This window comes from Bison bison, unplaced genomic scaffold, assembly GCF_000754665.1.
Source record: "Bison bison bison isolate TAMUID 2011002044 unplaced genomic scaffold, Bison_UMD1.0 scf7180017864134, whole genome shotgun sequence".
Lineage (NCBI taxonomy): Eukaryota > Metazoa > Chordata > Mammalia > Artiodactyla > Bovidae > Bison > Bison bison.
Window position 1 is genome coordinate 6,389,156 of NW_011494706.1, and position 18,782 is coordinate 6,407,937.

Below are 18,782 nucleotides of genomic sequence, written 5' to 3' on the forward strand. Positions count from 1 at the left end.
ATTTTGCCATGAGTTCCACTTATACATTGTGAGGATGAATTACCTAGATGATTTAAGAAAGATTTTTTTTTTACTCTTACTATGTAGTAATTGTGAATAGTGTTAACATCTTCTTGATTATTTTTGCATTCGAATGCAGAAATTTTCACTGGGTCAACATCTCATCTTCTTGACCTTCACTTATTCACTCATTCATTCATTTATTCACTCATTCACTCATGGTTTGATTTGATTAAAAAAAATCAAATATCATGGTCTTCTTTGTGCTAAGCAATTTACTACCTATCATATACCCCTTCATAATTCACAGCCTTGTCATGGCAAAGGGGCATGTATAACTCACTGAACCTATGAGCCATGCTGTGCAGGGCCACCCAAGATGGATGGATCATAGTGAAGAGTTTTGACAAAATGTGGTCCAATGGAGGAGGAAATGGGAAACCATTCAGCCATTCTTGTTGGGAGAACCCTATGAACAATATGAAAAGGCAAAAAGATATGACCTTGGGGATGAGCTCCCCAGGTTGGAAGGTGTCCAATATGCTATTAGGGAAAGAGTGGAAGGCAATTACTAATAACTCCAGAAAAAAATGAAGCAGCTGGGCCAAAGCAGAAACAACACTCAGTTGTGGACGTGTCTGGTGGTGAAAGTAAACTCCAATGCTATAAAGAACAATATTGCATAGGAACCTGGAATGGTAGGTGCATGAATCAAGGTAAACTGGATGTGGTCAAGCTGGGGATGGCAGGATTGAGCACAGACATCTTAGGAATCAGTGAACTAAAATGGACAGGAATGAGTGAATTTAATTCAGATGACCATCATATCTACTACTGAGGGCAAGAATCCCTTAGAAGAAATGGAGTAGCCTTCATAGTCAGCAAAAGAGTCTGAAATGCAGTACTTGGGTACAATCTCAAAAATGACACAATGACCTTGGTTTGTTTCCAAGGCAAACCATTCAATATTACAGTAATTCAAGTCATCAAATGTAATCCAAGTAATCCAATGCCCCAACCACTGATGCTAAAAAAGCTGGAGTTTAATGGTTCTATGAAGACCTACAACATCTAGAACTAGCACCAAAAAAAGATGTGCTTTTCACCATAGGGGATAGCAATGCAAAAGTAGGAAGTCAAGAGATACCTGAAGTAACAGACAAGTTTGACCTTGGAGTACAAAAGGAAGCAGAACAAAGGCTAAGAAGAATTTTTCCAAGAGAACACACTAGTCATAGCAAACACCCTCTTCCAACAACAGAAGACATGACTCTGTGCGTGGACATCACTAGATGGTCAATACTGAAATCAGATTGATTATATTCTTTGCAGCCAAAGATGGGGAAGCTCTATACAGTTAGCAAAAACAAGACCAGGAACTGACTGTGGCTCAGATATGAGCTCTTTATTGCAAAATTGAGGCTTAAATTGAAGAAAGTAGGGAAAACCAATAGGCCATTCAAGTATGACCTAAATCAAGTCCCTTATTATTATACACTGGAGGTGACTAATAGATTCAAGGGGTTAGATCTGATAGACAGAGTGCCTGAAGAACCATGCATGGAGGTTCATAACATTATACAGGAGGCAGTGACCAAGACCATCCCAAAGAAAAGAAATGCAAGAAGACAAAGTGGTTGTCTGAAGCTTTACAAATAGCTGAGGGAAGAAGCAAAGCAAAAGGCCAGGAAGAAAGGGAAAGATATACCCAACTGCAATAAACTGGTATACAATTAAAAAAAAAAAAGATATACCCAACTGAATGCAGAGTTCCAGAGAATAGCAAGGAGAGATAAGAAGGCCTTCTTAAATGAACAATGCAAAGAAACAGTAAAATAGGAAAGACTAGAGATCTCTTCAAGAAAACTAGAGGTACCAAGGGAATATATCATGCAAAGATGGGCACGATAACGGACAGAAATGTTAAGAACCTAACAGAAGCAGAAGAGATTAAGAAGAAGTGGTGAGAATACACAGAAGAACTGTATGAAAAAGGTCTTAATGACCCAGATAACCACAATAATGTGGTCACTCACCTAGATCCAGACATCCTGGAATGTGAAGTCAAGTGGACCTTAGGCAGCAATACTGCAAACAAAGTTAGTTGAGGTAATGGAATTCCAGCTGAGTTGTTTAAAATTCTAAAAGATGATGATATTAAAGTTCTGCACACAATATGTCAGCAAATTTGAAAAATTCAGTAGTAACCAGTGGACTAGAAAAGGTCAGTTTTCATTCCAATTCCAAAGAAGTGAAGTGCCAAAGATTGTTCAAACTACCATACAACTGTGTTTATTTCACAGGCTAGCCAGTTTATGCTCAAAATCCTTCAGGCTAGGCTTCAGCAGTACATGAACTGAGAACTTCCAGATGTATAAGCTGGGTTTAGAAAAGGCAGAGGAACCAGAGACCAAATTGCCAACATTTGCTGAATCACAGAGAAAGCAAGGGAATTCCTGAAAAACATCTACTTCTGCTTCATTGACTATACTAAAGCCTTTGAGTGTGTGAATCACAACAAACTGTGGAAAATTCTTGAAGAGATGGGAATACCAGACCACCTTACCTGTCTTCTGTGAAACCTATATGTGGGTGAAGAAACAACAATTAGAACTGGACATGTAACAACAGACTGGTTCAAAATTGGGAAAGGAATACATCAAAGCTGTATATTGTCACCCTGCTCATTTAACTTCTATGCAGTATACATCATGCAAAATGCCAGGCTGGATGACTCTCAAGCTGGAATCAAGATTGCTGGGAGAAATACAAACAACCTCAGATATGCAGATTATACCACTCTAAAGGTAGAAAATGAAGAGGTACTAAAGAGCCTCTTGATTAGAGTGAAAGCAGAAAGTGAAAAAACTGGCTTGAAAATCAACATTAAAAAAAACTAAGATAGTGGCATCTGGTCCCATTACGTCATGGCAAATAGAAGAGGAAAAGGTAGAAGCAGTGACAATTTTTTTTTTTCTTGGGCTCCAACATTATTTCAGATGGTGATTGCAGCCATGAAATCCAAAGACACTTGCTTCTTGGAAGGAAAACTATGACAAACCTAGACAACATACTAAAAGGCAGAGTCATCACTTTTCCAACAAAGGTCCATATAGTCAAAGCTATGGTTTTTCTAGTAAATCATGTATGGATGTGAGAGTTGGACCATAAAGAAGGCTGACCACAGAAGAGTTGATGCTTTCAAGTTGCGGTCCTGGAGAAGACTCTGGAGAGTCTTTTCACAAGGAGATCAAACTAGTCAATCCTAAAGGAAATTAACCCTGAATATTCCTTGGAAGGACTGATGCTAGAGGTGAAGCTCCAATACCATGGCCACCTGACTCGAAGATCCAACTCATTAGAAAAGACCTTGTTGCTTGGAAAGATTGAAGGCAAAAGGAGAAGGGAGCAGCAGAGGATGAGATGGTTGGATAGCATCACTGATTCAGTGGATATGAATTTGAGCAAACTCTGGGAGATAGCGGAGAAGGCAATGGCAGCCCACTCCAGTACTCTTGCCTGGAAAATCCCATGGACAGACGAGCCTGGTAGGCTACAGTCCATGGGGTGGTGAAGAGTCGGACACAACTGAGTGACTTCACTTTCCCTTTTCACTTTCATGCATTGGAGAAGGAAATGGCAACCCACTCCAGTGTTCTTGCCTGGAGAATCCCAGGGACAGAGGAGCCTGGTGGGCTGCCATCTATGGGGTCGCACAGAGTTGGACCCAACTGAAGTGACTTAGCAGCAGCAGCTGGGAGATAGTGAAGGACAGAGGAGACTGGCATGCTGCAGTCAGACTTAGTGACTGAAAAACAACCTATCATATAATATATAGAAACACAACACATGTTCATTATTTTTTCCATAAAATCACTACATTAGCCATATTTTCTTGTTTCTTTTTGTTTTCCTTTTGGTTTGGGTCTTTAAGAATTAAATAAAATATATAGGGTGAAGATCTGTCATTTATCTTACTGATATGGCATCAACATGCTTATAATCTTTATCATTTAACGGAAACTGTTCTCACTTTCCTTCCTTCACCTATTTACACCATCACAATATCATCTTCTTCAGAAAGGCTCACCTGCCCCCCATCTTGTCTCACCTCCTTAGCATCCCTAAGAGGTTTGCTATACACCTTCAGCACCCCATTCCCATCTCTCCCCAGAACTCACTTTCCATGAGCCTCTTCCACTCATAAGCATCTCCGGAAAAAGTAGGAGTTCTGTGTTATTCACCTTTGTATCCCTTTGTATCCCTAAGGCAATACTTGGCACAGATTAAAAACTCAACAGAGGCCAAAGATTGTCCAAACTACCATACATCTGCGCTTATTTCACAGGCTAGCCAGGTTATGCTCAAAATCCTTCAGGCTAGGCTTCGACAGTATGTGAACCATGAATTTCCAGATGTTCAAGCTGGATTTAGAAAAGGCAGAGGAACCAGAGATCAAATTGCCACTATCCGCTGGATCATCGAAAAAGTGAGAGAGTTCCAGAAAAACATCTACTTCTGCTTTATTGACTATGCCAAAGCCTTTGACTGTGTGGATCACAATAAACTATGGAAAATTCTGAAAGAGATGGGAATACCAGACCACCTGACCTGCCTCTTGAGAAACCTATATGTGGGTCAGGAAGCAACAGTTAGAACTGGACACGGAACAACAGACTGGTTCCAAATCGGGAAAGGAGTATGTCAAGGCTGTATATTGTCACCCTGCTTATTTAACTTATATGCAGAGTACATCATGAGAAATGTTGGCCTGGATGAAGCACAAGCTGGAATCAAGATTTCTGGGAGAAATATCAATAACCTCCGATATGCAGATGACACCACCCTTATGGCAGAAAGGGAAGAGGAACTAAAGAGCCTCTTGATGACAGTGAAAGAGGAGAGTGAAAAAGTTGTCTTAAAACTCAAGATTCAGAAAATTAAGATCATGGCATCTGGTCCCATCACTTCATGGCAAATAGATGGGGAAACAATGGAAGCAGTGACAGACTTTATTTTTTTTTGGCGGGGGGGGCTCCAAAATTACTGCAGATGGTGATTGCAGCCATGAAATTAAAAGACGCTTATTCCTTGGAAGAAAAGTTATGACCAACCTAGATAGAATATTCAAAAGCAGAGACATTACTTTGCCAACAAAGATCCATCTAGTCAAAGCTACAGTTTTTCCAGTTATTATTTATGGATGTGAGAGATGGACCATAAAGAAAGCTGAGCACCAAAGAATTGATGCTTTTGAACTGTGGTGTTGGAGAAGACTCTTGAGAGTCCCATGGACAGCAAGAAGATTCAACCAGCCCATCCTAAAGGAAATCAGTCCTGAATATTCATTGGAAGGACTGATGCTGAAGCTGAAACTCCAATACTTTGGCCATCTGATGCAAATAACTCACTTGTTGGAAAAGACCCTGATGCTGGGGAAAGATTGAAGGCAGGAGGAGAAGGGGACGACAGAGGATGAGATGGTTCGATGGCATCACTGACTCGATGGACATGAGTTTGAGTAAACTCTGGGAGTTGGTGGTGGATGGGGAGGCCTGGCATGCTGCAGTCCATGGGGTCACAAAGAGTTGGACATGACTGAGTGACTGAACTGAACAGTATCTTAAGATAAACTGCCTTTGAATGGGAGCTTTCTTTCCAGTACTTTGAAGTCTACAAGATGTATCTAGAAAATTTACTACTGTGGAAAATGAAGACTGCTTAAATCGAATGGGGGGCAGGGGAGGGCCTGTGGTTTTCTTTTTGATTAATTGCTGTAACACTGTCCTTCAGGCAGCTGAGGGAGTTTCATATTTTCTTTAGACATCATTAGACACTGAAGTTCTTGCAGGACAACTTTGACGCTATAAAATTCTGCCATTTTGCTAACACTGATATGGCTCTTGGGTCCACCACTCCATTAGAACTATTAACTCCATTCATATTAATTTTTGTTACAAATCTTACAAAGAGAAGGGGTGCTTCTGGGTATTTAGGTACACATTCTATTTTAAGTTTGTATATTCGGTTTTCATAAATTGTTCTTGGAGGCCCAGTTATCATCCCTGTCCACCTTGTGTCGTGTCTGCATCATCTTATAGACCCCAGCTAACTGGGCCATCTCCTACTCCTTTCTGGCCTTCTTCGAGTTCTTCCAACAGTCAGAAATTGCAAGGGACTTTTTCCTCATGCAAAAAACTGCTGTAAGTTGTCGTACCTCAAGCTTGCTGCTTACAAAACTATCTGTATTGACGATCACAACCAGAAGGAAGGGGCACGTGGTTTGTTACCCGTGAAGTGATGACTAAACCGGGGCTGGTGACAGAACCTACAACCAGAACAAGATGCTCACACGGTGAGACACACGGGAATGAGACCAGCTAAGAGGCTCCAGGTTCTCATCTGGAGCTCCAGCTCTTTCTGGGGAACACTCTTGAATGCAACGGAAGACAGTAACCTCCACCACCCACATGGTGAAATGTTCATGAGAGGACTGTGTGTATGAGGCTGCTCCAACATATGTGGATTTAAAATGTAACGGGCTTACTCTTCTGGCACTCCATTTTTGGTTAACTGTCAGGGTAGCCTGTGGGATGCTGGATCAGAAGATCTGGCTGCCAAGGGCTACTCTTTGAGGCCCTGCAATCCTGGCCAAGGCAGGAGGAAGTAACCTGTCATAATACGAGCATCCTGAAGATTCTGGTGGGTTTTTCACAGTTCCACCCTCTAAGATCTATGCAGAAATCACAACGGACCCCTTAACCAGTGGGGCATCTCTCAGTCACCCCTCAGGATCCTGTTTCTTTCTCTTGTTCTTCCTCAGGGGCTTCTCTGAAGTCAGGGCCAAACGGACATCCCCAAGGCTCCTCCCCCAACTCAGACACCCAGCATCCAGTAAGGGACTTCATCTATTTGGGGATACCTCTGCATCCTCTAGGGGAGCCTTTGATGTCGTCTAAAGAGCCACCAGCCCCCGACTCCTCCGGAGTAGCTCTGGTCTCACCCCTTGCCTGCTCCGGCCGTTCAGCAGCGCCGCACGGCTGGGCCCTTCCTCTCAACAGGGCCCTCACGCTGCCCTCCATTTGCTTTTGTTTGTTTTTTCTGACCTTTAGAAAAGTTCCTCAATAATGTAGTAAGTGTAATATTTCAATATTCCCCCATAGAGGCCCACATCATAATTTAGAATTTCAGCATGAATCACTTCTTCTGTTTTCTTGAGGTGCTGTTTCTGTGACAATTTCCTTCACAAAAACAGGAATTGCTTTTTATTTTGGCAGGAAAAAAAAAAGTATAACAAAGTCAGGAGTGACAGTGTATCGTTGAGGTTATGATGTCATAACCTGGTGTTGGCCTCGGTGGAATACAGTGTCAAGCCAGTAATACAGGCAGGTATCTACTTGCAGTTCACGAAATGTGCATGCCCATCTGTGCTGTAAATTATAACCCAGTAACCACTGCATTTTGTGTACAACATATGGCACTGCTCATGGGGAAGTGCTCTAAGTGATAAATACGAAAGAAAAAAGGGTCATTCACAGTAAATACTTACCATCTGCTCCTGAACAGGATGGCAAGCAGCATCAAGATGGAAATTTAGGTTCTGTTCCCACCCAGCCATAAATTGTTAAACAGAACAGATGATATACGATTTTACAAGTCACTTAGTAAACACCCATGCCTGAGGCAAAGGGTTCATTTCTATTGAGAGTTCTCTGCCAAGGGCAAGAAACTGAACCACAGTCAAAATAGAACTATCCATCTGTTTTCATCTTCAATGTCAGAGGCCACACTGGTTGAATCACTCCAAATATCCTCAGTTGGATTGCTCATGCCATGAATAATATGCTAAGCTGCATTTCAAAGTAAACGATGGTCAGCTTGACGTGGTAATGAAGAAGGAAATAGCATCATCAAGTAGTCAGAAGAAAGTAGATTGTAAGCAGTATGTAGAATGTGATAGATAGATCAGTCCATCTGTGTGCGTGAGAGAGAGAGACGGTGGGTAAAGAAAGAAGACTTAAGCTTTCCTGCTTAAGAATCTGTCTGCCAGTGCAGGAGACACAGGTTTGATCCCTGGTCCAGGAAGATCCCACATGCCACGGAGCAGCTAAGCCCGTTTGCCACAACTACTGAAGCCCACTCCCTTGAGCCCGAGCTCCGCTACAAGAGAAGCCACCGAAATGAGAAGCCTGTGCACCGCAGCTGGAGAGTAGCTCCCACTCATCACAACTAAAGAAAGCCCGTGTGCAGCAGCAAAGACCCACTGGGGCCAAAAAGAGTAAATAAATAATTTTTAAAAAAAGAAAGGAAAAAGACGTAAATATCATACCCTGAAATATGGATGTTCGTTCTCTGAGATGAAAACAAATGAGTTTTCATCTTCATGCCTCTCTGGAATTTTAGGATTTTCTGCAGTGAAATGTATTTCTTATAAAATCAGGTAAAATATGCTGAATTCTAATGAATCATATCAGAAGCAAGGAACTTAAATTCATCAAAGTGTTAGGTTCTGAGAACTGAAAGAGGTGCTTGTGTGGGGACTGATGAAGTTTGAGATAGTTGATGCTAACTCTGAGGAGCCAGATACAGCAGATAATTAAGACAGACAGAAGAGAAAAGATTACACTAATCATGAAATCCAATAAATGAGGAAGTAGCAAAATCAAAATAAAAATGAGTATAGGGAAGATGAATGACAATCAGATTCCCTTATTTAGAAACATGTTTTACTTGAAACTAGAGTAATTATTAAATTAGATAATCAACCTTATTCACCAGCCTTCACTTTAAATTACTGTGGGCTTCCTCTGCAAATCAAACCCATTCTCCAAAATGGAAGAATTACTGTTTTTAAGAATACGCCATTATGTTGTGAGAAAGTGAAAGTATTAGTCGCTCAGTCGTGTCCATGAACTGTAACCCGCCAGGCTCCTCTGTCCATGGAATTCTCCAGGCAAGAATACTGGAGAGGGTTGCCATTCCCTTCTCCAAGGGATCTTCCCGATCCCAGGATCGAACTCAGGTCTCCTGCATTGCAGGTGGGCTCTTTGCTACATGAACCACCAGGGAAGCAGTCCTAAAGTGATTCCAAATGGGAAAGTTCCCATAGAAGTTTTGAGTAATATCAGCAAACTTTGAAAGCAATATTTATCATCATGTGTGTTCTCAATTTGTTTTTATACTCATATTCTATAAACCCTGAAAACAAGTAGAAAGACAGAAACTTGTAGTGAGTGACCACACTTCTCTTTTTCAAGCCTGCCTTGCTCTGCTCTCAGAAATGCTCTCAGGCTTCAGTCTTTGTGACAGACTGGGGTCTTCTGCTACTCCAAACCTCTGTTGATTCCTCTCATTGATTTCCTATGATGTGAACCATAACCAATGTCCACCAGACAGTGACCTTTGCTTCCCTAATATTCTATCAGTGCTGTCAACTTGGGGGGGGATCCTGCTGCTGCACTGGAGCTGAGATAATAGCAGCAGGAACCATGTATACAGCACCTAACACCTCAGTTCTCCTCACAGTGCCTGGAACAGTATCATGCATGCAATAGCATCTCAGTATTGATTTTGGTTGAATGAATGAAAACGACTTTTCATCCCCATTACACAACTAACTATTCAGTGGTTTTGCAACACACAATTCTAAAACAGAGATTTTCCCCTGAGACTGTATCACAGCATGAAACGAGAAAACTGTATGAGTTCTAGTACAGTCCCAGGAACGGAGCATTCATTCCTCTGCACTTGAACCCTCCATCTCCAGTTCCTGATTACTTTGAATTTGAAGGTACTTCTATGTTTGCTTTCTAAAAGCAGGATCACCTCATGTATATATATTAATATAAATCTATAGGTTTCCTTCGGATGCCTCTGTGTCTTTAGGAAGCAGATATGTGTAAAGTGTATGTCCTCCAGCTAAATATAATTTATTGCTATGTACCTTCAGTTTCTGTTGTATCTTAGGAAATTTGTCTCCCCAGTTGGTAGGTTGGTCGGAAAATGCTGATATAATGGAGAACCACTCTGGGAATCGGCACATTTGAGGTTGACTTGCCAGTATCCAAAGTAACAAGCCTGGCATGAATCATGGCGTTTCAAAGATAGCAAGACTGGCAACCAGTCATCTAGTCAATCTTTTTATAGCAAAGGTGAGGAAAGTGAGACCCTAAAAGCTTAAGTGGCTTTTGAAGAACATTTTGCTAATCGTTGAAAAAGTTAGAATTTAATCTAGATATCCTACTCTCTAATCATCACATTGTATTATTCCACACAATGAGAGATGAACAGGTGTTACTTTTTTTTTAAATAAGCATGTTTGAGATTAGGTTATTTCTGAGCAAACCATCAATAGCCTTATCCAGCTTATAAATTCCTTGAGAGTAGGAACTGTGTCTTATACATTTTTTATCACTCACATATTAAATATATTATGGAGCACTTAGTATCTCTCAAATAAGTATTTTTTGATTGACTACTTGATTAACTGAGTACAGAATTAATATGTAATTAGACAATAATTTATTGTACAACAAATAATACAGTTAGGAAAACAGACACTGTTTTGAAAAAGAAAGTTACACAACTTGGCAGGTTTTTTTGGAGAGATAATATGAATAACTAAATACATATATTTTAGAATCCTAGGTCTGCTATTTAATAGCTTTGTGACCATGGGAAAATTACTTTTTCAAATACCTCTTCCTTCACCTTATAATGGGAATAACAATTACCTCATATAGTTGCTTTAAAGATTAAATGTGGTTGTCTGCATAAGTACTTAAAGTGCTTTCAGATGGCAAATAGCCAACAAATACTGGTCATGATCAGCTAAATTATGAGCACAGTAATACCTAAACCTTAAAGTTTTTAGAATATAAGTCAGGATATAACTGAATGAGAAAAACCTGTCTAGCTGGGGAATGTTTTTTTTTAATCTTTCTTATTTGTTCTCTGAAGAAATCAATGGAAAATGTGTCTTAATCTGCAGATAATCTGGTGCCATAGAAATAGCAACCTGCTCCAGGAATATTGCTATGTAAGGAAAAAACACCATGGGATAGCCATGATTAAGTAGTTTATTGATGATAATGAAGATGTATTTTTTCCCAAATGGAATCTAAACTTAGCTTGTGGGGAGGAATTTTTAAGTTTTTTTAAACTCTTAAAATGTCATGAAAATATGGAATACTCCTGTACTTTTTTGCATAAATTTGTGCTCCATGTAAAACTATGTAACTTTTAAATATTTGCATCAACTGTCCCAGCACTTAGAAGAAAAATAGATAAACTCAGAAAAGTTGTCAAAGAGAAAGTAGTAGCCGTAATCTATTTTAAAATTACTTTTAAGTACAGCTGCAGTTTCAGAAAAATGGAATTTGTCTAACAAGCTTATAGATTTATCTATACATGACTCATGGAGAAGGCAATGGCACCCAACTCCAGTACTCTTGCCTGGAAAATCCCATGGACAGAGGAGCCTGGTAGGCTGAAGACCATGGGGTCGCGAAGAGTCGGACACGACTGAGTGACTTCACTTTCACTTTTCACTTTCATGCATTGGAGAAGGAAATGGCAAGCCACTCCAGTGTTCTTGCCTGGAGAATCCCAGGGACAGGGGAGCCTGGTGGGCCGCCGTCTATGGGGTCGCACAGAGTCAGACACGACTGAAGCGACTTAGCAGCAGCAGCAGCAGCATACATGACTCAAAAGCTCAGCACCACAATTATGATAACAGTGTCTGTAAAATTATATCCTAAGTTTCAAGGCTTTCACTGTTTCAGACAAGTTCAATCACATCTCAAATGACTTCCTTTTCCATGGATATCAGAATAAAACACTTTTAGGTCCTTATCGTTACTGGGAGTCTAAAGTGAAGTGAAGTGAAGTCGCTCAGTCGTGTCTGACTCTTTGAGAGTCTAAATGAGAACCTAATTGCCCAAGTTTAACATGAAGACTTTCATGAAAATAAAATGGTGCTAAACTCTCCCAAACTCAATAACTGTGTAGTGATTATTTATGTCACCCCTTTATTTCTCTTTTCAATTAATGCAGATGGACCTTATGGACTTCGAGTTAATTCTGATAGAGGACTAAAAGTAGGGGAAGTGTTCACTGTGGATATTGGAGAAGCCATCTTGTTTGATTGTTCTGCTGACTCTTATCCTCCCAACACCTACTCCTGGATCCAGAGGACAAACAATGCCACATATGTCATTAAGCATGGGCCTCGCTTGGAAGTTGCATCCGAGAAAATAGCCCAGAAGACAACTGACTATATGTGCTGTGCTTACAACAACATAACTGGAAGGCGAGATGAAACTCACTTCACCGTCATCATCACTTCTGTAGGTAAGTGGAACGTAAAACGCAGGGATCCGATGAAACCCAAATGCCTGTTAGCCTTGCTCTGCTCCTATTTTATACTTGTGTGGAAGAGAATATCATTGTGTGTATCATATATTCTAGGAAACTCTTTTTTGAGCTAACTAAGCCATGGTTTCTAACAGTCAAAGAAAAAAAACCCAAAGAAGAGTGGAGAGAGAAATCAGTTGCTAGCTCTGAGGGGCTATAAAAAAAAAAGAGAGAATTCAGTACAATCCTTCTAAATGTGCATTCTTGCTTTCCTGATTTTATAAACAGGAATAAAAGAGAATCAGATTACTCATTTATAAAAGTTTATATATACAGTTGCATTAAGTCAGACGAACACACCTCCATGAATTAGAAATGCGGTTTCCCTACCATCTGGTTTCCTTCTCACCATCCTTCATGGGCTTCCCTTCTTCTTTCACCATTTGAAACCTGAAATCTGTGGGATTTAGCAACAGGGGTCTCAATACCTTGGAAACGACAGAATTTTGTAAACTTGTGAAATTGGGCATTTTCTAGAAGTCATCTAATTTTTAGAACGGTCATAAATCCAAAGAGTTAAGAATCATTGCCTAAAATACTTATGTCCACCAAATTCCCAGCTTTCTGAGCCTTCTCTTCTGTCTACAGTATGATTTCATTCGCTCCCATAGTTCCATGTGACACTGGTACATCCAAAATTTGTAAGGCTCTAAAACTGTATACACAATTACCTTCTAAATGTCTCCACTTTGACGTGCCAGAGGCAGCATACAGGTCCAATATATCAAAAGTGAAACATCTTCTTTACCCTCAAATTGCTGTTCTTTCTGTTTCCCTATTTAAATGAATGGTCTCTTGCCTGGAAAATCCCATGGACAGAGGAGCCTTGTAGGCTGCAGTCCATGGGGTCGCAAGAGTTGGACACGACCGAGCAACTTCACTTTCACTTTTCACTTTCATGCATTGGAGAAGGAAATGGCAACCCACTCCAGTGTTCTTGCCTGGAAAATCCCAGGGACGGGGGAGCCTGGTGGGCTGCCGTCTATGGGGTCGCACAGAGTCAGACACAACTGAAGCGGCTTAGCAGCAGTAGCTACCAACCTTAGCCAGAAAGCTAAATGCCATCCCAGACTCTTTTCTCTTGCTTATTGCCCGGCCCAACATCCAATCAAGTTTGTCGATTTTCCTTTCTTCCTATCTCTCAAGTCCATTCTCCTCTCTCCTCTTTCCTCCTTCTTTCTTTTCTTCTTCTCTTTTTCCTTCCCCTTCTTCTCCTAAATATCTTCTCCATTTGTACCTTCTCTTTCTTTGTCTTTATAGCCCTGGTGCCTAGGATAGGACCCATTACATAGAAAGTCAATGCGTATTTTTTTTAATAAGTAAAACAAGAATATAATCCTTAGAATTTTCAGTACTTGACCCTTAGGCCATGTGCATCAGAATCACATGGGGATATCTAATAATGTATTTTCATTAAGATACCTCAGACCTTTCGGATCAGGACCCGGCAGCTCATAAATGGGATCTGAATATCCAGCAAGCGCAAGCGAGACACCCATTATTAGCCATTAAGAGTTGTAAGACTATTATAAATATACAGATTGATAAATATATGGTAGGTGGGGTCTTCCCAAGACTCCCTAAAATCGAGGGTATTCATATTTGCAAAAATCATCTGTGTACACTGGAACTTACATACAAACATGGTAAGATTTTGTTTTTACTCTTATGAATAAAATGCTTCATAGAAGAGTGCTATCCAGTGGAACTTTTGCTTTGAAGGAAATGTTTGATATCTGCTCTATCCAATATAAGTACTTCCTAGCTTCATTTGGATTTTTTTTATTTTTTCCTCTTTCTTTTTTAAATTACGAAAGCAATTTACAGGCGACTTGGAAAACACAGAACAAAGTTACATATAGTTTCTCTTTATATTGTACTTCCTAGTATAATATAGTACTTCCTAGCCTCATTTGGATATTTTTCTTTTTTTCCTCTTTTTTAAATTACAAAAGCAATTTACAGGAGACTTGGAAAACACAGAACAAAGCTACATATAGTTTCTGTATATATTGCAGTTATTTTAAAGTAGATAAATTAAGAGTTTTAGTTGGAGTTTCAATATCAAACTCTCAAAAATTAATGGAATGAATAGACAGAAAAGTAGAAGGATATAGTAGACCTGGAAAGCACTATGAGCCAATGCAACATAATTAAGATTTATACAATTTTTACACAACAGTAGTATGAAAATCCTATTCAAGTTCCCATAGCTCATTTGGCTTTTGAGCACTTAAAATATGGTTATGCCACTGAAGAACTGAAGCTTTTATTTTGTCCCTATTAATTTTAATTTAAGTATTTCTAGTAGCTAACATGTATCTAGTGACTATCATATTGGACAATGCAGTGCCTGAATTATGCTTCATTTGGGCAGTAGTTAATAACATATTTTCCTTATAGGTCTCAAAAACATATATGTGTTTGTGTTAGTCTCTCTGTCACGTCTGACTCTTTGCGACCCCATGAACTGTAGTCCACCAGTCTCCTCTATCCATGGAATTCTCCAGGCAAGAATACTGGAGTGGGTTGCCATTCCCTTCTCCAGGGGATCTTCTTGACCCAGAGATCAAACCCAGGTCTCTTGCACTGCAGACAGATTCTTTACCGTCTGAGCCACCAGGGTGTTTAGGGTTATATAAACCAGGCAATCAATCTTTCATTATTTGACACCTGTTATGGACCAAATACTAGGGTAAATGCCATCTGAAAAAAATAATTCCTGCTAACAAGATGCTCACAGCCTGGTATGGGTGGGTGGCAGGCATGTAAGAAAACAGCCAGCATACTTTACTTTCTATTTTACCAAGTTTTTAATATATTTAACCAGCTTTTTACCTCAGTGGTTAACTGAAACATAATTTTTAAAAACAGCATAATTAAGTATGTAATTTTGTGGCAATCTGGATGTTGTCTTAGACTTGTTCCTCATACTCACTGCAAGTGAGAACATGTCTATGATATGTAGGTGTGTACTGCACTGAAACCTTTCTTACTACCTAAACTTTTTCCATAATATTCAGCCAAGCTATCATCATAGTATCAGAATCCCCCAATATTTGATTCAGATCTTTTTACCAAAGTCCAAAGACAGCTACAGTCTTAATATCAAATAATTACCTTTTGCAAAATCTAAAAAACCTGTTTGACCTGTACAGAGACCAGACATTTGTTATTATTGTAAATAAGAAGAGCAGGTGCTTATTTTTCAGAGTGATTCAGTGCTGTCAACATTCATGACCTCTTTGTGGTTTGTAGAGCTGTTTTCCAATCCCCAAATGTCCACAGAACGTAAACAGTAGCAAATGGCAAAGAAAATGAGTGGTATTAATGTGTTTTAAGTATTTGATTTTTAGAAACTTTTCCAAATCAATGAATCTCTACAATGCAAATTAAAGGTACAAACAAACCAGGTGGCTCAGTGGTAAAGAGTCCAAATCCACCTGCTAAACAGGAGTTGCAGTTTTGATCTGGGTCAGGAAGATCCCCTGGAGAAGGACATGGCAACCCACTCTAGTATTCTTGCCTGGAAAATCCCGTGGACAGAGGAGCCTGGTGGGCTACATCCATGGGGCCGCAAAAGAGTGGGTCATGACTTAGGGAATCAACAACAACAACCTACATGAAAACATTGGACATCATTTGTAACTGTCAGCTGAACACTTACTGACCATCCATTCTGATGAGCTACTTATATTAATATCTGTGGAAAATGCAAAATAATTTAGAATGGTGAGATGTCTGCCTTTGAGATATTTTTAAAACCAAGTTACATTTGACATAACCAGAGTCTAGTTGTAAGAAACCGGAGAAGCAATGGCACCCCACTCCAGTACTCTTGCCTGGAAAATCCCACGGATGGAGGAGCCTGGTGGGCTCCAATCCATGGGGTCGCTAAGAGTCGGACACGACTGAGCGACTTCACTTTCACTCTTCACTTTCATGTATTGGAGAAGGAAATGGCAACCCACTCCAGTGTTCTTGCCTGGAGAATCCCAGGGACGGGGGAGCCTGGTGGGCTTCAGACACGACTGAAGTGACTTAGCAGCAGCAGCAGCAGCAGCAGTTGTAAGAAACAGAACATCTTTGTTTGTAATGAGGCAAAGAATGTGGCCGATCAAAAAAACTCAGCAATAAGACACGAGAGGCAAAGGAAGAAGGAGTCAAAGATGACTATGTAGTCATAAATTTGGAAAGAAAACAACAAGCACTAGAAATAATCAAAGGTTTTGATTATTTGATAGGGACTTTCAGTTCAGGAGAGGAAGACTAGAGAATGTGGCTATTAGCTCTATGTTTTCCTGCCCATTTAAGACTAAACCAGATGGTGCCTCCCCCCTCTTTGGACTATGATTCACATCTAAATTATCAGTGGACCTCTCTGTATCTTAGTAGAGATATCCTAAAGAAAACAGGGGAAATAGGCAGTCACCCAGCTAGTCAGTGATAAAGTAATATCTGAATTCAAAACCCCTTTTTTTAACCACTGAGTAAACTGTCTCCCTTGACGTTGACTGAGAGTATCAATGTCTAAAAAATATGTCACATATATACAGGATATGTCACATATTTGTACAAGATAGTATTTTATCACCTTAACTAACTTTATGCTATAAACAAATAGATACTCTGGTTTATCCAGACATGTATACTTTCATATTAGTGAGAAATAATGAAATATTTGTAACTAAAAGTAATACCTAGTATGTAACTTTCAAGAAAAGAATAGCAATTAAAGTAATAACTTAGCATTCATATTTTGGAAGAACAACGATTTTATTACCGTAATTAAAGACTTTCTTGAATGCAAGTATCCCTACTTTAAAATTTAACTGGGTCTAAATCACTATTGTGAAATGCAATATACATAAAATTAAAATGTTTATAATCAGAATTCAAATGTTCACATTTCATGACAACATTCCAATGTACAAGTTATTAGAGTTCTCAAGAGTCACATGGCCACAATTTGAGATTTAGCCATAGTAGAAATATTTTTGTATGTGATCCAGCAAAATCTCTAATTTTTTAGTATCTATTTCTAATTGCACAACTTTTCCTAAAGAAGAGAATGGCAAAATGACCCTACTCCTAGGCAGGAAAATGAATTTACTGATTTCTGTTAACTACCTAGAAATTTCTCTGGTTAAGATTTCCAGGAGATGTATTTCACTTTAGATCATGGAGGATAACAACTGAGATGAGCTGCAACCCTTACATCCAGACCCTGGAGCCTTAGGTGACATCCCCTGAGCATCTATCACAGAACAACTGTGTCTGTTGGGTGGGGCTGTGGTAGGGTGTAGAAATAGCATGCCCCCAGTAGGCCATCTTCATTGCCATAGGAACATGAATCACTGGCCATAATCAGCTTACAGACTGGATGGGAGCGACCTCAGGATTCCATTCTGACCTAGAAATAGACACGCTGACTGGTGGCATATGGCTGTCTTGTTTTAGGTGCAGTCTCTCAAACAGCAGGGCTGCGATACCATGGATACCACACCTCTTGCCTATATTTGCACTTAATATGTTATTTCATTTTATTTGTTTGCCTAAGGAGGGGGCAAATAGCATTTGCACTAGGGCTTTAGTAAATGAGTCAATCGTGTTTAAATAAGGGGGAGAATGGCATGCTATGTGCTAAAGAGTACAGAATTCTCTGAAAGAAGGAAGAGGGGAGCTGCTGCAAATGTCCAGAACCACATTTGGGATTCCTGTACGTTCTCTGTGGCAGTAAGGTCAGAATTCCCCTGTCGTCTTAGTTGCAGTCTGGGTTCTAGAAATCCATCTGTCCTCAGCACACTCGCCTGGGAGCTGATGCCACAGCAATTGTGCCACTTGATTTCATCCTGGACAAATCTGGCATTTTTCATTTTGTAAATGTCAAATACTGAACCTGGTAAGTTTTGTGTATTCTGGTAGAGAGAAGCAGTGTTTTGTTTTTAATTGGAGGATAATTGCTTTACAATTGGTGTTGGTTTCTGCCATCAGTTCAGTTCAGTCCCTCAGTTGTGTCTGACTCTTTGTGACCCCATGGACTGCAGCACACCAGGCTTCCCTATCCATCACCAACTCCCAGAGCTTGCTCACACTCACGTCCATTGAGTTGGTGACGCCATCCACCCGTCTCATCCTCCATCATCCCCTTCTTCTCCTGCCTTCAACCTTTCCCAGCATCAGGGTCTTTTCCAATGAGTCACTTCTTCGCATCAGGTGGCCAAAATATTGGAGTTTCAGCTTCAGCATCAGTCCTTCCAGTGAATATTCAGGACTGATTTCCTTTAGGATGGACTGGATTTTCTTTAGGATTGTATGGTTTCTGCCATACAACAACACAAATCACTCACAAGCATATATACATACAT

The 18,782-nt window shown here is 40.0% G+C and overlaps 1 protein-coding gene and 1 pseudogene across 4 annotated transcripts in view; one reads left to right on the top strand and one right to left on the bottom strand.

Moving 5' to 3' along the window:
- HEPACAM2 (HEPACAM family member 2) overlaps positions 1 to 18,782 on the top strand; it is a 54,376-nt gene that overhangs the window by 17,161 nt on the left and 18,433 nt on the right. For all 4 annotated transcript variants that reach the window (XM_010839777.1, XM_010839779.1, XM_010839780.1 and 1 more), the window contains one exon: positions 12,055 to 12,351. In XM_010839777.1, the coding sequence (XP_010838079.1) occupies positions 12,055 to 12,351 (297 nt within the window). The remainder of the gene's footprint in view (positions 1 to 12,054; positions 12,352 to 18,782) is intronic.
- On the bottom strand, positions 5,768 to 7,082 carry LOC104988474 (annotated as a pseudogene).